The sequence below is a fragment of the Vitis riparia genome, chromosome 15, assembly GCF_004353265.1.
Source record: "Vitis riparia cultivar Riparia Gloire de Montpellier isolate 1030 chromosome 15, EGFV_Vit.rip_1.0, whole genome shotgun sequence".
NCBI classification, from domain to species: Eukaryota; Viridiplantae; Streptophyta; class Magnoliopsida; order Vitales; family Vitaceae; genus Vitis; species Vitis riparia.
Window position 1 is genome coordinate 19,997,254 of NC_048445.1, and position 20,277 is coordinate 20,017,530.

Genomic DNA, 20,277 nt, shown 5'->3' on the forward strand with positions numbered 1-20,277 from the left:
ATGGTAGGAAAGTGATTGACAAACATTTAAAAATCTTAAATAATCACTTCATACCATCAAAGTTCCTTTTTTTGGGCTTGGATTCAAATACTAGAAGATGTATGAGCTAAATGAGCCCTTTACAATCTCCTTTTGATAGGCAGGCAAGCTTTAGAATGAGCTTTGTTCCTCCGGAGGCGATAACTGATAAGACCACAAGTGTACGGTCTCTGGTTTACCAACCCACAACCCACATTTAAATCCCCTAATACCCCAAACAGCAATATCAAAGAAATAGACAAGACGAATACCGAGGATCTGTATGCTTATAAAAACAAATACAATTCCACATTCTACTGTTTTCTGATGCCTCTTGCTTTGTGGGAAGACAATTGCAGTCTTCCCATAATGACTACACAGATAACAAAACACACTCAACTCTTTCTTTCATACGGTATTAAGACTTCACTTTGCTAAACCAGCTAGAACCTGAAATCACATTTATAGAGCTCAACCAATTAAGCTCTCCATTACTCCACAGAGTTTAATTTACAGGTAAAGGAGTTTTATTCTAGGAATAATTATTGAACTGATAAAAAATGGAGTAACTAAAAGAATATTGATGAAATCAGGTAAGTGGAGATTGTCCCTTACAGAAAATGCTGGCTGAAATTTTAAAACAAAATGCTTACGTATGGCTTGATGGTTCATTATGATAGGAATTGATATTTTACTCTTCTTGTTCTTCATTTAGTTCTTGTAATGACTCTGTGTGTGAGATCTATGAGTGCCCGCCTTGATCTTAAAACATCTTCATCACCACTCTCAGGCAGAGAATCAATTGCCTCGGCAGCAAGGTTGGCATGCTTCATGGCCAGCTCCCTCGTCCTTTGTATTCCACGACTCTTTCCAAGGTAGTCAAGAGCCTGTGTTTTACAGAATTAGGTTAGTGTTCAGTAGTTATTATTTGATGAGATAATGGTGTCATCTGTTAAACAACAAAACAATACTTCCATCACTACACATTTTATAAGAAATCTCCTTCAAAATCTGGTGAAACAACAAAATTGGCAACCAGCAAACCTGACTTTCGAATTAAGTTAAAAACTCAACCAAAAAAGAAAAAAGGGATAAGAGAGTCATTCCGGAACACACAGTGACTTCCATAAGATCACAGGTTAGTGGGAGCCCAGTTAATAACTATTGAAGCCCAGTACAATCTGCTGATCTCTGACTTGATCCCAATATGAGGTAGACCACAAAAAATATAAATGAAACAAGCTGAGATGATGGAATTTTTATCAACTCTTTGACATGTTGACATGGTATGAATCTGATGTTTACTGTCTCACAGAAAGGCAAGATCAGAGAGCCTTTCAACGTAAATGAAGTGCGAGAATTGTAAATGGAGTTGGTTTAATGAGTTACAAGATGAAAACTTTGGTTGACAGCATAAAAGGGAGACAAAGTCATAGACTTGAAATAAAGGTAAAAACTAAAAAATAAATTTAAAAAAAAAATGATTTGAACCGGAATAGCTTTTGATTTATCACATCCAAATTTCAGAAGAAAGTTCATATGCAGAAGAAAACTGAAATCCAAGATGAAAGAATCAGAGGCCACTTCAGAGCTTATTCCATGTACAGGTTCATTTCCAGGATATTCTTGATCAGGTTAAGAGAATAGGCATCTCATGGATTTTGAATTTGTGAGGACATATGAAGAACCTTTAAAATCATAAAAATTGCAGTGGAATATTGACCTCAAAGTATGAGAATTTTGAAACTGACTGAAAAAATTGGTACTCTGAAATTTTTAGATGTCTCCAGTTGAAGATGAAATATCGAAAGATAAAAACTAGATGCATCACAACACCTTATGCAGAAGTTTTGAACACGGTATGCTAACAAGAGGATTACATAGAAAAAGGGGATGCTTTAATTGAGAGCTAAAATTCAAATACCAGCATTGTCACCAAACAGAGACACAATAAGAAGACAAGAAAAATATCACATACTCATAAGTTCCCTTTTGTAGCTTCAGTATGAGCACCATCAACCACATGCAAAAAGAAAAGAAAGGTTCAGAAACTTACAAGATCAATATCTGCAGGATTGTCAAGGCCCCGTTTGACAACAGCATTCAATTGAGGGAACTCTTCTATAGCAAACAATATTGGAGCTGTTATTATTCCCTGCAAAATAATCAAAATTGTCTCCACTTACAATTACAACATAATATGCATTAAATAGTATACAACCAAAAATTAAAATTAAGTTCGTAGTGGAACCCACTATAAAAATGCATAGTACCCACATGCTTTGCAAAAGTTAGTAGTAGCATTTTCCCACATTCCATATTAGTGCTAAAAGATTAACCTTTCTAGGGCAAAATATAGCAAATGTAAAATTTTTAGTGCCTACACTTGAGGATATGTTTCAAGAAAGAAAAGTAATGCAATACTGAAATTGAATTTAGAAATGAATTGAAACTAAATGAATTTTTTATCTGCCATTCAGTTCCTTCTAGGGTCATGTCCTCCATTAAATTTAAGACAATTGGAGAAACATTTTGAGGAAAATAGCAGATTTCCTGACACTTCTGTCTACCACATTTATATCTTTGCTTCAATGAACTTTTCAAGCTCAAGAAAACTTTTCTACATTAAGATTATACATCAAAGAAAGAAGGATTACCTGGCGGATGTCAGACAATGAACCCTTCCCCAGGGAAGCTGATGTGCCTGTGAAATCAAGGACGTCATCTATTAATTGGAATGCCAATCCCTGTCCAGAAAAAAGGGCAGCACCAGACCAATCAGATTGAAAGAGACATAAGAAAGAAAACCACAGCAAATAACACCAATATCTTCTCCACAATAAATCATAGCAATTGCACCAAGTCACTACATGCCAAATCATGGGGGACAGTGCTGATGTCATTTTGCCAAAATAAATCAACGGTACAGTTTTTCAAAAAAAAGACGTCAGTGTCCCTCCACTGTGATAGGCAGTGCAGCAGTTGGAAACAAGATTGCAATAGCAACAATAGCAATCAACAAAATGGATCCAGATTCAGCCACTTGTCATCAAAAAACTAAATTAAAATATTCAGATATCTCAATATTATACAAATAAGTTGGCGAGAAGAGTGCTGTTTTGAGAAGCGTAATTTCAAAAGTATCCAAGATACTGATATGTATATTTGTCATCTTTCTAGACCCCAAATTGATGGAATGACCCTATCAGATCAAATAAAGCATGAAAAAAGCCCAATAAAACCAATTTGTAGTTTATTTAAGTAATCCATTTCTAGATGTTCCTATAGAAATTAAAGTTTTTCTTCTGATTTACATGTTTAATAGGTGTAGGGTCAGGTGAGAGACCATTTCATTTTGAGGAGAGAGAAAATGAATTTGTCAACTAGAATCTCTATATTTGTCTATTAGGAGATAAGGCCCATGAACTCAAAGAGATTACTCCACTAAGCTTACTCCAAACATATAATAGAAAGAAGATGAAGCTAAGGAATTTACAAACCAGATTCTTGCCATACTCAAAGGCCAACATTGAAACTTCCGCAGTTTGCCCTGCAAGAAGAGCAATAGCCTTGCAGCTGTTTGAAATCAAAGATGCAGTCTTGTAGTATGTCTTCTGCAAATAATATTCCATGCTGCAATCACAAACAATTATTTTCACATAATTTACTGAAAGGACCATCTTAATGTGCAAACACAGGAATAAGACTTGATAAGCTATCAAAAGGGATGTTTAATATGCTACAAATAATCCCATAATCCAAAACAAACACAACTCCATGTGTTCACATGTGAAAATTACTTCTAATTCATGTAACAGTGGTATAATTTGATTCTCTATATGTCAGAATTTAACAGGATCGTTGTGAACTATGCCTCTTACATACAGTTTTGTTTTATACTCTAAAATGCTTTAAACATGTGCTCTATTTGTAAATAATTCTTTTTTCTATAAATTTGTTTGTATTTTATCTTAAATACTAAATCTCAAACATAAATTTTTATTATTTTTATTCATTGTGATGAAGTTAATTCATAAGTAGACAACTTTATACATCCAAGATAGAGTTGACTAACACAGTGATGAGTGGAAAAACAAAGGGACAGTTTCCACAAGGAACAAGGGAACTCAGAAGTGAGGCACTGAATGCCTTATGGTTGTTTGAAAACATACTATTTTGTTCTTTGCCTCTTTGAGTTGTAACCGGTGTTTCTTATGGTTCGTTCCTAGATTTTTGTAACCTTCCTTAGTTTTCCAACTTGTATGATTCCTTTTAAGGAGTTTCTTCTTTTATTTTGATCAGATTTGCATATTGTGGAAGGATGTCTCATCCCTCTTGATCTTTAAAATTAATAGAAAAGATTTAGGGTTGGTTTGTTTTTTTAACTTAAGTCTCAAAGCAAGTTGCTTTAAGATTTAAGATAAAAATAAAAGAAAATTTTAGAGCCTCTTTGGGAATTGTTTTCTAAGATAGTTTTTTTTGTTTTTCTCTTTTTGATAGAAAAAATGTTTTTTTCAGAACTTGTTCTGAAAGTAAAGTGTCTTTTGATAACACATTTTAATTGTTTTAGTTGTTTTCTAAGGGTTGGTTTAAAAAATAATTGTATAAATATGGAGAATGATTAAAAAGAACACACTACAAATTTAAGAAATATTTGAAAACATAGGAAACAAGTTAAAAGCATTCCAAGATCCAAAAGAAATTCTTATTCTAAAAAACACTGAGAACTGTTTTTGAAAACTGTTTTAAAAAACTATTTTAAAGAAGTTCCCAAACAAACCCTTACATTTTACATTAAGACAAAACTGTCATAGAAAAAGTGGTAAGTTAAAAAACAAACAATTTTAAAAATGACTTAAACTCCTAAAGGAACTTGCTTTAAGACTTACATATTAAATAAATAAATAAAAAAAATCAAAAAGAAAATAAACAACTTAATACTTAAAACTATTGAGTACTATTTAGACTTAAGTTAAATTAAGGTCTATTTAGATGTAAGACAAAAAAAAAACAAATGTCTCCTAAGTGTATTTATGAGAAAAAAGAAAGAAAGAAAGAAAAAAAAAAACAAAGTTAACATATTTAATCTAATAATATATAGGGCAAGAAGAAATATAACATAATACTAGGGCCAAATGTACAGCAGCATACCTGACACGTTGCTCAGATGTACTTGTCATTTGCATGGTCTCACCTGTAACAAGATGCTCTACAACTGTTGCTAATAATGATACAACCTACAGATACACAGTGATGATACAGAGAAAAGATTAGTACAGAAAAAGTAAATAAGACTGCTAATTAGTCATGAATGAACATAAAATGGGACAAAGACACTCGATGCTTCCAACCATCTAAGATTCTACACCAAGAGAAAGTAGCAAAATGGAAAAAAGTTTGAGGTGGTCCTTTATAGTACAACTATGATTGCAATCCATGTCTCCAGCATTTTCAAGCTAAATCACAATGTCTATTCCCTGAAAAGTTCTAAGGTCAGAAAAAACTAATGAAGGAAATGTTGGATGTTACAGTTTCTCTTTCACCAATTCATTTTACCTGGGTGAATGGGTGGCTGTAATTCATTTTTTGATTTGGGGAGACAATGGAGAAGGTTTAGGGAAATACATTCTTCCCATATAAGGGATGACATGAAATGATGAAGAAAAGTGTGGATGTTTATTATTGCTAAATTGAATTTAACATTTACAAAAAAAATAAAATAAATGTGTACCTCTGTGTTTTTCAGAGAGGCAAGCGCCACACAGGCTCGTGAAAGCAGAAAATCTCCTGCTAGCACTGCTACCTGTGTTACAATAAAATTTGAGAATAATTATTATAAAAAGGATGGGGAAAGGCAATGTTAGGCTAGAAACCACAAATTTGTTTCACCTAGATATGGCAAAAGAAGGCAGAAACAACCAGACAGAGATTTTACCGTTTTTCATACATAATAAGGAACTAAAATTTTACATATTTTTTGTAAGCTTTGACACATGATCATCATTAGCAGAATGGTCATAATGACCCAAGTCGTCCTATAAACATGGTATGCAAGAAAGAGAACGAGAATTCTGAGGGATGTATGATCCAATTATCAAAAGCAATAAACTTGAATCTTGACAAAGACCCTGTCTACCCATCTAAAAGAAAGATACAGCAATGCAAAAACTGAAAGTATATTTTTACCATGAAATTTACTAGGTTGGATTAAAGAAGTTGAGGATTTGTCCCCTTGCTACAATTACATTGCATGAATAATACAAATAAAAACAAGCATGATTCGCATTTCCTTTAAGAGAACCTATGATGAGGATGAATCTTCAAGATATATATCAAGAAAGGGAATTAGTATTAGTTGTAATTAAAGTAAGATTAATATTACTTGGAATTAAATTAGGATTAATATTTTTTGGAGTCTAATTAGGATTAGCTAGTTGAGTTATAATATAATTAGAATTTGAGTCATGATAGGTTATTAGAGTCCTAGTAGACTTTGAATTTCTTAGAGAAGCCTATAAATAGGCTAATCAATGTAAATCAAAGAGATGAATTGATGAATAATATTATATTTTCTTTCATTGCAAGGTTGTAACCCTCAATGGTGAGACTCCGTTGATTTTCTTCTAGGTGAGACTCCTAGAAGGCCTTAGTAAAACTCTAAGGTTTTTCCATCTTTTCTTCGTTGTTTCTTCTTTCTCTCTACAAGACTATGCCCTTCCATCATACCATCATAGTAATCACATTCTTCACTAATTTCATCTTCATTGAAGGCCTCTTCTTCCTTTGAGTAACTCTCCAATTCAGATTCTAGTTCTTCAACACAAAAGTGTAAACCTTTAGTTGGGCATACAACAACATAATGACCATGCCCACCACACTTAAAGCATAAAGGAGTCACATTTACTTTTCTATCTCCAATACTCATTGAAGTTTTACCCTTATTACCATTCTTATGAGCCACATTCGAAGTTTGTTGAGTGTTGCCCCCACCATTCACATGATTAGAAGTTATGAAGTTTGATGTGCTTAAAGGTTTGCTTGTTGTCCTGTTGGAGAAAGTGCTCCCAATTTGTGAACTTGGACGCCTGGAAACCCGAAATTTGAGGCCTTCTTCTATTTTGAGGGCTAGTTGATAAACATCATCTACGGTATAAGTGTGTGCAGCTATCATCTCAAGTTGAATCTCCATTTGAAATCTAGCTTTGTAGCAAGTTGCAAGTTGAGCATCACTTTCCCGCACTTGATTTCGAATGCTCAATTCATAGAATTCTTCTGTATATTCTTCAACGGACTTGGTACCTTGTTTAAGGGCAAACAATTTTGTATACATAAATTGTTCATAATCAAATGAAAGAAGTCCCTCCAATTAAGAAGTCAGAGGAGGAGGCACAACCAAAAAAGGTACTTACTATGTGTCAATTTGAAAATGAGACCAAGGAAACTAAAGTTATTTTTGCTTTAATGGCTCGGAAAATGGAAGAATTTAAAGAACAAGATAAGGAATATCCAGCAAACGTACATAAAATCCTTGATGACTTTTCTGACTTGTGGCCTACAGAGTTACTTAATCAACTTCCTCCTATGCATGACGTACAACATGCCATTGATTTGATTCCCGATGCATCATTACCAAATTTACCAACCTACAGAATGAATCCAACAGAGCATGCTGAATTGAAAAGGCAAGTTGATGAATTACTTACTAAAGGCTTGATTCGTGAAAGCCTAAGTCCTTGTGGAATTCCTACCCTACTAATACCAAAGAAGGATGGATCATGATGGATGTGTGTAGATAGTCATGCAATCAACAAAATCACAATCAAGTATCGATTTCCAATTCCAAGACTTGATGACATGCTAGATATAATGGTTGGATCAGTAATCTTCTCAAAGATTGATCTAAGAAGTGGATATTATCAAATACGTATTAGACCAGGGGATGAATGGAAGACATCTTTCAAAACGAAGGATGGATTGTATGAGTGGTTAGTCATGTTGTTTGGACTAACCAATGCTCCAAGTACCTTCATGCGGGTTATGATGCAGGTATTGAAACCTTTTATTGGACGGTTTGTTGTTGTCTATTTTGATGATATTCTTATCTATAGTCGATCTTGTGAAAATCATGAGGAACACTTGAAGCAAGTAATGCGCACTCTTAGGGCTGAAAAATTTTACATTAATTTGAAAAAATGTACTTTCATGAGCCCTAGTGTTGTATTTCTTGGCTTTGTTGTGTCTTCTAAGGGTGTTGAAATAGATCCGGAGAAGATTAAAGCTATTGTTGATTGGCCAATACCAACAAATATCCATGAGGTGCGAAGCTTCCATGGAATGGCTACATTTTATAGACGATTCATTCGAAATTTCAGCTCTATTATGGCCCCAATTACCGAATGTATGAAACCTGGTTTATTTATTTGGACTAAGGCGGCCAACAAGGCATTTGAAGAAATCAAATCCAAGATGGTGAACCCTCCTATCCTACATTTACTAGACTTTGAGAAAGTATTTGAGGTGGTCTGTGATGCTTCTCATGTGGGAATTGGAGCAGTTCTTAGCCAAGAGGGACATCCTATGGCTTTCTTTAGTGAGAAGCTCAATGGGGTAAAGAAAAAATACTCCACATATGATCTTGAATTCTATGCGGTGATGCAAGCAATTAGGCATTGACAACATTATCTCAGTTACAATGAATTTTTTTTGTATTCAGATCATGAAGCCTTGTGATATCTTAATTCTCAAAAGAAGCTTAACTCTCGACATGCAAAATGGAGTAGTTTTCTTCAACTGTTTACCTTTAATTTAAAACATTGTGCAGGAATTGAAAATAAAGTAGTTGATGCCCTTAGTAGGAAGGCCCTTCTCTTAGTAAACATGTCAACCACTACAATTGGATTTGAAGAATTAAAGCATTGCTATGACAATGATGCTGATTTTGGAGATATTTATTCCTCTCTTTTGAGTGGTTCAAAAGCAACACGTATTGATTTCCAGATTTTAGAAGGGTACTTGCTTTATAAAAATCGTTTATGCTTACCAAGGACTTCCCTACGTGATCATGTCATATGGGAACTTCATGGAGGCGGAATGGGTGGGCATTTTGGTCAAGATAAGACCATTGCTTTGGTGGAAGATCGTTTCTTTTGGCCTAGTTTAAAGAAGGATGTTTGGAAGGTTATCAAACAATGTCGAGAGTGTCAAGTAGGAAAAGGTTCAAAGCAAAATATAGGGTTATATACACCGTTACCAATTCCATCCAAACCTTGGGAGACTTGAGTATGGATTTTGTACTTGGATTACCAAGGACACAACGGGGCTTTGATTTTATATTTGTTGTGGTTGACAGATTTTCCAAAATGGCACATTTTATCCCATGTAAGAAGGCTTCGAATGCTTCTTATGTTGCTGCCTTGTTCTTTAAAGAAGTAGTTCAATTGCATGGATTACCACAATCCATTGTTTCTGATCGAGATGTCAAGTTTATGAGCCATTTTTGGAAAACCTTGTGGGCCAAACTAGGTACTCAATTAAAGTTTTCAAGTTCTTTTCATCCTCAAACTGATGGACAAACAGAAGTTGTCAATCACAGCTTTGGTAATCTTTTGAGATGCATTGTGAGAGATTAGTTGAGAAATTGGGACAATGTCTTACCACAAGCCGAATTTGCTTTCAACAGCTTCACTAATTGTACTACTGGGTACTCACCTTTTGAAGTGGCATATGGGTTGAAACCTAAGCAACCTGTTGATCTTATACCGTTGCCTACTTTTGTCCGCACTAGCCAAGATGGTGATACATTTGCACGTTATATACGAGATATACATGAAAAGGTACGAGAAAAAATCAAAATCAGCAATGAGAACTATAAAGAGGCAGCAAATGCACATCGAAGATATATTCAGTTTCAAGAAGGTGATCCAGTGATGGTTCGTCTATGACCAGAAAGATTTCATCCGAGCACATATCAAAAGCTTCAAGCTAAGAAAATGGGTCCATTTCGGGTACTAAAGCGGTTGGGTGAGAATGTTTATTTGTTAGAGCTCCCTTCAAACTTGCATTTTAGTCCAATATTTAATGTGGGAGATTTGTATATCTACCATGGCCATCACAACGATGTAAGTGAAGAGTTGGATCTTCAATTACCACCTACTCTTAGCCCACGTTCTGAGATCAAGTATGTTCTTGATGATCAACTTGTGTCTACTCGACAACGTGGATACCGAAAATTTTTGGTGAAATGGCGAGGCAAACCACACTCTAAAAATACATGGATTACAACAACGGATTTTCAGAAGCTTAACCCTGATCTCTATGAATTGTATCAAGCATCTTACTCGTCGGAATCAAGTTCTTTCAAGCTGGGGAGAATTGATGGGAGAAAGCCTTTTAAAGTTTATTCAAGGAAGAAAGAGAAGACCTAAGTAAACTTTAAATAAGATTAATATTAATTAGAATTAAAGTGGGATTGGTATTTGTTGGAGTCTAATTAGGATTAGCTAGTTGAGTTATAATATAATTAGAATTTGAGTCATGATAGGTTATTAGAGTCCTAGTAGACTTTGGATGTTATAATTAGAATTAGAATCATAATAGGTTATTAGAGTCCTAGTAAACTTTGGATTTCTCAGAGAAGCTTATAAATAGGCTAATCAATGTAAATCAAAGAGATGAATTAATATGAATAATATTATATTTTCTTTCATTGCAGGGTTGCAACCCTCAATGGTAAGACTCCATTGATTTTCTTCTAGGTGAGATTCCTAGAAGGCCTTAGTGAGACTCTTAAGGTTTTTACATATTTTCTTCATTGTTTCTTCTTTCTCTCTATTTCTTATCTTATAATTTTCTCTACCATAAAATTAATTCTTTGTTCCTCTCCTTACACCCTAAAAATGAAACCCTAGCCCACCTACCCTTGAGTGTAGGCAACCATCCTAGGGTTGTGCTACATCAACCTAGTTTCCAACCATAATCCTATCCTCCAAAGAAAGCATTCATTCCTGAAATTTCATTGAAGTTGAAGAACCAAGGAATTTTCCTACAGATTAGGATGAGTCAATATGTTTTGATTGAATAAAGCAGAAAAAGGATTGGATAATCATTCTGCCATTATGACACAAGGTGTTACATACTTATAAAATGAGAAGTTTAACCCCATAATTTATTGTCTATGTGGACAAAATAAGAAAAAATTATTAAAAAGCAGAAGCATATTTGGGGGGGGGGGGGGGGGGGGGGGGGGGGGGGGGGGGGGGGGTGGAAACGTATTCATAGAAAAGAAAGGAGGAAAATAAGTTATTCCAAGAGAGTAAGAAAATGCAAGTACCTTATTGCCCATCATAATATTTAATGAACCAATGCCACGTCTCGTTTCAGCATCATCCAAGACATCATCATGAAGAAGGCTAGCCACCTAAAATAGGGAAACAAACAACTTAGTTTGAAGGAAATAACAAAGTGCCTCAAGAAGAAAAGTTCGCATTATAGTTGAATATTCACAGCTTTAGATAAAAGCCAACCGGATAGTCCACTCCCAGTTTTCCTCACACAAAAAATGGAGCACCTTTTGAATCAAACACTACTATGTAACAAACTAAATTATTATAATTTGGCCATTCCAAATGTACAAATGCTTCATATGCCAACAATGGTATTGATATAGACTGCATTTATTGTTTTCAACTATTTTTATGGAACATTAAAATAATTCTCAATCAAACAACAGAAGTTTATTATAAGGCATCAAGTACTTTTTTCTTTTTTTTGTAAACTATAATGGCACTATATATTAAAGAAACAGAAGAACAAAAAAGGACCCATGGGATCTCAAGGAGACATAAAAGTCCCAACAAAATTAATGGAGGTGCCAAGGTGGTAGGTTCTCATTTTAATCATCTTTCTCAGTTTTAGCTTTAATACAAAGGGGGAAAATATTCAAAAATTAGGATCATGAAATCACAATCAGATCATGTGAACCAAATTGCAAATGCATATCAGCATTTCATGTTAAAAACAAGTTGAGAACAAATGCAGTTCGCTTTAGAAAGATCAGTACATCTAAATATGAGAATAACTTAAAGAGGCACCAGATTTCTCATGAAATCTATCTCAAATATCTCCAAGTTCATGAATACCTTCAACTGGGAAGACTTAAGAAAGATGGAAATCTGGTTGGCAGCACCATTTAAAAGGAACCAGATAAAATGGTGGCAGAAAGTTTAGGAACCAAATGAAAAAATAAGGCAGGAATAGATAGACAACCTGAGAAAGGATGAAAGGATGAAAGACAAACTCACAAGGACCTTTCCTACCAACCAACCACCGACGGTGCACAAAGTCAATTTTGCATCCACACAAACAGGAATTCACTGATAAACGATGAGCTTGAAACACACCCTAACAATTGCATAAAAGTTGAGAATAATCTGAAAGGATTGATAGTTGAAAAACCTACTTTTGAAACCAAATCCAATGAAGCAAAGGTGACCAGAGAACCAACAATGACAATCTGCAGGAAACCTATGGGTTGCAAACAAATAAATAGAAGTTAACTGATAAATAAGATCAGTGCTTTGCAGGAGTGACATTTTCCTCCCCAAGCCATTGGTAATCTAACTTCCAAAAGAGTCTGCAGCGTGATGATGTCTGCCTGGTTCCATAGCTGAACCAATCACTGGCAACATGACAACTGTCCTACCATACTGGAGGCCACCAAGAACATTATGTTAAAAAGACCAACCATGATAGAGGAGCAGGACTTGGAGCTAGCTTTCACTGAAGCAGGGGCAGAATTACCCGATACAAGATAGACAATGCCAAGAGGAGAAAACACAAACAATTCACATTGACCAGGTTTGGTCACTAGATACAATAGAATACATCTTTTGACATCATATTCAATAAGATATGTTTTTTTTAGGCATGTATCCAACAAGATATCCTATACCATACTGATGTTTGGTTTTTGAAGGAAAGAAAAAAAAAACGAAAAAAAAAAAAGAAAAACATATCTCATCCCAATATTTAATATGTTTTAAAAATAAATAAATTACTGCATCCAAATTTTGGTACCAAGAAAAATATAAAATCTCTCTCATATTGAACATTATTTGGAGATCTTTGGACATTTTTTTGATACATACTATTTATTTCTTTCCTAATAATATTGATATATTATTAATTTAAAAATACTTTACCCTCTCAACCTTTGGTGCATTTTACACTTTACCCCCTCACATTCAAAACTCTAACACTTTTTTTTTTTTTATTAGAAATCAAAACTCAACACTTTGCACCCCAAACTTATTAAAGAAGAATAATTTGCCCCCTCGTGAAAACTAGAGACATGTAAAATAGAGTTTTCCTCCTTCACAATCAAGTATAGTCCCCAAGGTTCCAATTCTCCACATCCCCCAATAAAATAATCTCACTTAATTCAAATTGAACTTAACACCAAAACCACATCAAAGCAAAGGAGTCGGCGTTTGAGATCAAGAGATGGATCTCAAGACCCAGGACACTTCATGGAAGAAGGAAAAAAAGGCCAATGTCATCAGCAAACTAACATCTTCATCCCCTAATCATCTCTCCTCTCACCCATGGAACCCCTTACTAGGCCCCAAACAACCTAGGAGACGAAGCAACTTAACACTTCCATCACTAGCTAAGAAATTTAAGTTAAAAAGGATCTACTTACCTCAAGGCTCAAGAAAAGAACCTAAAAGGAAGCAATTAACCATAATGAGTCTCAAAGGCAAGAGACTCGCTTTGCTAAAAGATACTCTTAGAAGCTTACCAATTTACTTTATGTCCCTTTTTATCATTCCCAAGTTGGTAGTAGTGAGACTAGAAATATTCATAAGGATTTGCTATGGGAGGGGCTCTCGAGAAAAAGCCTCATTTGGTGAAATCATTGACGATTTGCAAAGATAAAAAGGAGGGTCTAGACATTAAGGAGTTGTCTGTTTTCAAAAAATCCTTTCTGGGTAAATGGTTTTGGAGATTCACATTGGGAAAGGATATGTTAGTGGATAAAGGTCAAAGTAGGTAAGTTCGGAGAAGAGTCAAGACGATGGTGCTCTTAGGCAGTGAAACTAGAAAAATTCAAAAGGATTTGCTATGGGAGGGGCTCTCAAGGAAAAGCCTCATTTAGTGAAATCATTGACGATTTGCAAAGATAAAAAAGAGGGTCTAGGCATTAAGGAGTTGTCCGTTTTCAAAAAATCCTTTTTGGGTACATGGTTTTGGAGATTCAAATTGGGAAAGGATATGTTAGTGGATAAAGGTCAAAGTGGGTAAAGTTTGTAGAATAGTCGGGAGGATGGTGCTCTCAAGTAGGGAGAGAAGGCTCTGGTGTTGGCTTATGGAAGTCAATAAGAAAAGGGTAGGGAATTTTTAAAGCTAAAACGAGATTTGAATGGATCATGGGAGAACAATATAATTCTGTCATGATGTATAGTGCAGTGATGTTCCATGAAAGGACACTTTTCCACCTCTATTCTCCTTGGCAACTTCCAAGGAGACATGGGTGAATGGTTCGAGAGGTAGAAGGTGCGATGGTCATGTGGAACCCATGCTTCTTAAGGCATTTTCAAGATTGGGAAATGGATAATGTTAAAGAGGTTCTTAGGAGGTTATACATGTTAGGAAAAAGTAGCGGAGGAGAGGAGAAGATGGTTTGGAAGGCCAGAAAAAGGTGGGAAATTCTCGATGAAATCTTTTTACTCCACCTTGGAATTGGAGGGTGAAGTGTCATTCCCCTCAAAGTTAGTTTGGATTCTTAGGCTCTTACTAGAGTGGGTTTTTTTTTTTTTTTTTTTTTTTGCATGGGAGGGCTTAAAAAAGGATGGTTTGTGATGGGTTATTTTCGTATGTGTGAAGATGTAGAAGAACTAGTAGACCATTTTCTTACCCATTAGAGGAAAGACAAAGGATAATGACACTTCATATTCTCTTCATTGGCATTTTGTGGGTTCTCTCATATTCAATGAAGGGTTTATTAATGGATTGGAATAGGAGCCTTAGGGGCAAGAAGAGAAGAAATGCTTGGAGAATAATTCCTCGTTGCCTTTTCTAAACAATCTAGAAGGAAGGCAACCAAAGAACTGTTGAAGGAGTGCAACACACGGACCAATCTCTCAAGGGCTCCTTTATATATAATCTATACAGATAGTCTTGGGGATATCTTATAGTTGATAGTCAAGTTGGACCACTATCTTTAATAAATTTTATTGAGTGGTTTAACTTTAAGTATTAGATTGAGGTTGTGATTGTAGCTTGCTTTTTTTTTTTTTCTTCTTTTTTTTCTTTATTATGCTCACCTTTTCTTGATTGGCACTTTTAATATATATTTATTCTTATGTACTTATCAAAAAGAAAAAAAAAAGTTCGACTACAAAGAGAGATTTGGATCCATATTCCACATCCCATCTTAGCTAGCAAAAGTAGCAAGCAATCCTAGTTAACATGACTATGGACTTTTTCAATATCCAAAACTCATTCTAGAATTCTGCATTTTGGAGCCAATGGCCTCTAATTAGAAGAATGATACAAAAAATTTCCCCATCCTCCACAAAGGCATTTTAGAATTCGAGGCAAGATCTCTAACCACTATCCTTAGCATATTAGCAAGCAACTTAGCCAAGAGTTGATATAATCCTTCCACTAGACTAATAGGTATAGAGTCTTTGATATTTTCCTCCCCACCCTTTTAGGAACGAAAACCAAAATGTTGCTTTCAAACTTTTTTCAAAAGAATCAAATAATTAGAATGCCCACAAGAAACCTAAACTCTCTAACTTAACTCTAACCTAATTTTGTTGCCAAAAAGCCTAGTAGAAAAACTATCCCCTAAAGGCCTTATCTAGAAGTGACAGTTTTGACATAAAAAGTACTGACTGTCAAAAGAACCATGCAGAAAAATAAAACAAAATTTTAAAGAACTGACATGGATCATCTCTGTGATCTCAGCTATACATTGTTGTCTTGTGCGTAGTTCAGTTGATAAAGTCTCAGGCACTTCAGCAAGAGCCGGCCTAGGTAGAGGCACATTTAAAGCTGTTGCCATCAACAATAGGACCTGCACGGCACATGTCAGTTATTCCATAGAAGCCAGAATGATGAAATACAAACTAAAACAGATAGATCAGTATCAAATATTGTTTGGCAATATATTGTTGATCAGTACAAAATAGTAATATCATTTTCCCAAATTTGAGGATAAAAGGGAATGCTCATGATGCAGGACCTTCAAAGTTCAACACCGTAATTTTCTTCTTTTTTTTTTTTTTTTCTGTGGGGGGAGCGGCAGGGTGGTGGGGGAAAGAAATGTAGGCAATCACGTCCAGGGGATTCCTAAGCTATCACACTTCGATGAAAAGAAAACGAAAAAATAGATCTTTGGAAACAACACCAAGGTTCCTAGGTAATAACACATCAGGAAGGCAATCACACCATTAAGAGGGTATTAGTACAAAGTAAATGCATGACTCCACCTCATAATCTCCCAACCCCAACCCACCCCAATTCATATCTTGAAGCCACTAATAACCCCACCTTCCAATCCTTAAATATAAACCAACTAAAGGCATTCGTTAGTAACATGAACAAATAGGAGGAGAAAGGATCTTCCTGCCTCAAACCTCTCAAGCTTGGAAGAAAATCTGTCCAGGTTCAATTCACTAACTCTGAAACTAAAAGATATTAAATAGAAAGCACAATAATGACAGTGGTGTATCATAAATTTGAAATTAGATGAAACAAATTAATAGAGGGGTTACAAGCCCTACATCAATGTTGACTAAAAAGACAATCACTAATATAAGCCCAATTATTAAAATGTACTTCTCTGCATCATTAAGAACTTAGAAATAATAGGTACAATGAACACTGAAATGCCTACCCACAACAACATAATTAAAGCAAGAAACGGTTACAACTCTAAAATCAATTTCCCGATAAAGGTAGAAAATCCCAACTCTAAAGCAATATAAAAAATTTAGTGAAGCCACCCATCTAACTTCCATGAACCTCTTTCTTTCTTATTCACTCAAGATGCAATTATCCCAAGTCTCCCTCAACTAAAAGATTAGAGAAACCTTCAACTTTGGCTAACTTCAAGTATTTTAACAAGGCTAAGGTCTTTGCCATAACAGCTATCCCATCTCCAACATGCTTTGAGAATGCTCATACTAGTGTTCCAAGATGTTCCATTGGTGTTCCTCTAATTCCTAGTTGTCCACAATTGATTCAAACATCGATCAAAATTCAAGTTTTGAAAACACCCACTAGGGGAGTCCAAATAGCTAGTGTCTCCTTTGACATCCTGGCATCTACATAGTAAGTTCCAATCTAGCACTATAATGCTCAAAGAAGTGCCATCAAATGTTATGCATGCCGATACCCAAAGGGATGCAGAAAAATAGGATAGAACCCATAATGCCTTAAAAGCCCTTCATCTATCATCAAACATGTTTGTGTTCCTCTCTTGCCAAATGGTCCATAATAAAGTGAGACTAACAATGTGCCACAATGACTTGCCTCCAAGAAGGCTTCTAAAACGCTAGTAAGAAATGGTTAGCATCCCCACACTTCTAGGCTGAACCCAATCAATCTCGTAAGGCCATGCAACCGGTCCACAATAGAAGTGCAACTGAAGAATGTAGAGAAAGATAATCTATTGATTCCTTACTCCTCTTGCATGTGACACACCATTCCAGGTTGAGGGCCTTGTAAGGTCTCCCCTTCTATAGAAAATTATTTGTATTAACCTTCTTATTTGCCACTAGTTATGCCAAGGCATTGACTTTCAAATGAAATTTGTAGGAGGAAAGGCTCAAGTTAGGTGAGATAGAACAAGCTTTATAAAAATAAAAAAATAAAAAAGGCATGACAAAAATGGAAGTAAAGGATGTTAAGGACCAAATTCTCACTTCAGGGAAAGTGGATGACATATACACATTGATTAAAGTCAATATGAGACAAGTAAGTTCCTCTATTTCATGGTTCAAAAGGTTGCACTAAAAGGAGGATGAACTCAGAATTGAAGAAACACTAGAATTTCTTTCCTTCACTAGTCTATTTAAGTTTGGGGATTGAACATCAAAAGTTAGATTACAACACCAAGAATCTTTCCATAATCCAATTTTTTGTACTATCAGCCACTACATAACAAGTGCAACAAGTGAGAAATTACCAAACACCTATGTAATGGCCTTCCAAGGGCACCAATGTGACAACTTAACAACGCTAGCCTCCCATCAATTGCAGTAATACTCAAGATTCAAGTAAGAAACCAGTTCACAGCTCCTAATCAAAAAATTTTATTACATCTTTAATTTCTTCTATTTATCAGACCAACTAATATTGAAAAACCAAGTACAAAAATCCATAAAATTATCTAAGAGATTGTGGGTAACCCTATAATAAAGAAGAGAACCCCAATCCAACCTCCCTTCCCCACCACCTAGCCTCCTTCCATCTTTCTCTCTCTCTCTCTCTCTCTCTCTCTCTCTCTCTCTCTAGAGAGAAAGAGCTCCTAATCAAAAAAATTTATCACATCTTTAATTTCTTCTGTTTATTGGACGATCTAACATTGATTAACCAGGTATAAAATGAGAGAGAGAGAGAGAGAGAGAGAGAGAGCAGCTCCTAGTTGAAAACATTTATCACATCTTTTATTTCTCTTGTTTATTGAACTACCTAACTTTGAATAACCAGGCATAAAATCAGTAAGAGAGAGCTGTCAGAAAAAATTATTTCTGTTGGCAAATGAGGATCAGTTCCCAACTTTACATAGCATAAATGCAGATAGAATTGCAGGTGTTGAAGTTTCTTCCAAGTATTAGACTCATCACCAGAAAATATTCAGGTACCATGATACCAGCACTAGCATATATATCCATGTAAAATCATTTAGGTATGCTATCAAACTGAATGTAGCACCTTTTTAAGTGAACAATGCCACATGACTAACATCAAAAAATGCCATAAGGGTTACCAGGAGATCTCAAGGAAGAATGTTATGCCTGTACACATACAGAGACATGGAAAAGTAGAACACACTAAATGTTCTCCATTTTTTCTGGAATCCAGTAAAATTTAATGAAGTCACTCTTCCTCCGGGGGAACAATACTTAGAACTAACCGAAACCCCACCACTTGGATGCCAACTAGACCAAGGCTCGTTGCTAGAACATCACCTTGTAGACTTGGATTATGCCACCCATGCACACAGAAAGTATGCTCAGACCATGTCACCCGGTTAGCACATGAATGGTGCAAATCTAACAAAAATGGCATGAAATTGAGAAAATCAGCATTGTAATTCTATAATTCTTACTGTGGGACGGAACCTTTTTCCTTCCACCCCCATCTTGAAGAAGTACTCAGCAGCCGAGGCAAGCTTAGGGACCTGGATGACAAATTAGACCTAAATCTTTATCATATTGAAACCAAATCTGACATTTTAAAATTCCTTGAAGTTTATTCAACTTTCAAAGCATTGGGGTTTCAGAATATATAAAGGGAGAGAGAACAATTAGATACCTCAGCAACCACCATTGACCGCAACCTATCAGCAAGTAATGATAATTCATCAGCAACAAGCGAAAAAGGGTCAAGTTGTTCCTGGAAAACAGTATCCCATTGTCTCAATATAGTGGATAAATGGAGACAAGGTGAAAAAGGCCAACAAATATAAGCTAAGTTTAAATTCATGAGAGATTACAAGAGAAGCTATTAAGGATTTTTCTAAGGTGGCAATACAACTTGAACAGATGGAATAGAACAGTAACTGATAAATATGACAATCAAACTGTTGGACTTGCAACCATGAACAATGATAACACACTCATAAACTATACTTTTGTAATTGAATGTGCAGCTTTCAGTAACAGGATTGGTGCATTCAAGTGAAAAATGCCTTCTGATTGATGAAAATAATTAGTTAAATAGACCTTACATAAAAATTAGCCGAGTATTTACAACATTAGTCAAAGCCCACACTCAAAAATAACTATAGCCTTCTAAAATTATGTAGGTAAACATATAAAAACTACTAGCATTCTCCTAAACATACCCACTTTAATTTCCAAATATTCTGCCCTCTTAAAATACTAACCTAGTAATCTGAAATATTTTATCAAAACAAATAAACGTTATCCAAAAATGTTAAGAATGACAATTTTCATCTTTCAGAAATGACAGTTGAACTATTGAAGCAAATCCAGTCACTGCTGCCATCAAATAGGGTCTTCC

The 20,277-nt window shown here is 35.3% G+C and overlaps 1 protein-coding gene across 1 annotated transcript in view; it reads right to left on the reverse strand.

Annotated features, from left to right (window-relative positions):
- Window positions 1-287: 287 nt before the first annotated feature.
- The window catches only part of LOC117932203 (solanesyl diphosphate synthase 3, chloroplastic/mitochondrial-like), a 28,637-nt gene continuing 8,647 nt past the window's right edge, over window positions 288-20,277 (reverse strand). Inside the window, exons 3-12 of the mRNA XM_034853315.1 lie at window positions 19,567-19,647; window positions 19,361-19,432; window positions 15,968-16,099; window positions 11,348-11,434; window positions 5,750-5,821; window positions 5,170-5,255; window positions 3,519-3,651; window positions 2,676-2,765; window positions 2,075-2,173; window positions 288-905 (exon numbers count right to left, since the gene is read on the reverse strand). Coding sequence (XP_034709206.1) covers window positions 726-905; window positions 2,075-2,173; window positions 2,676-2,765; window positions 3,519-3,651; window positions 5,170-5,255; window positions 5,750-5,821; window positions 11,348-11,434; window positions 15,968-16,099; window positions 19,361-19,432; window positions 19,567-19,647 — 1,032 coding nt within the window. The 3' untranslated portion in view covers window positions 288-725. The remainder of the gene's footprint in view (window positions 906-2,074; window positions 2,174-2,675; window positions 2,766-3,518; window positions 3,652-5,169; window positions 5,256-5,749; window positions 5,822-11,347; window positions 11,435-15,967; window positions 16,100-19,360; window positions 19,433-19,566; window positions 19,648-20,277) is intronic.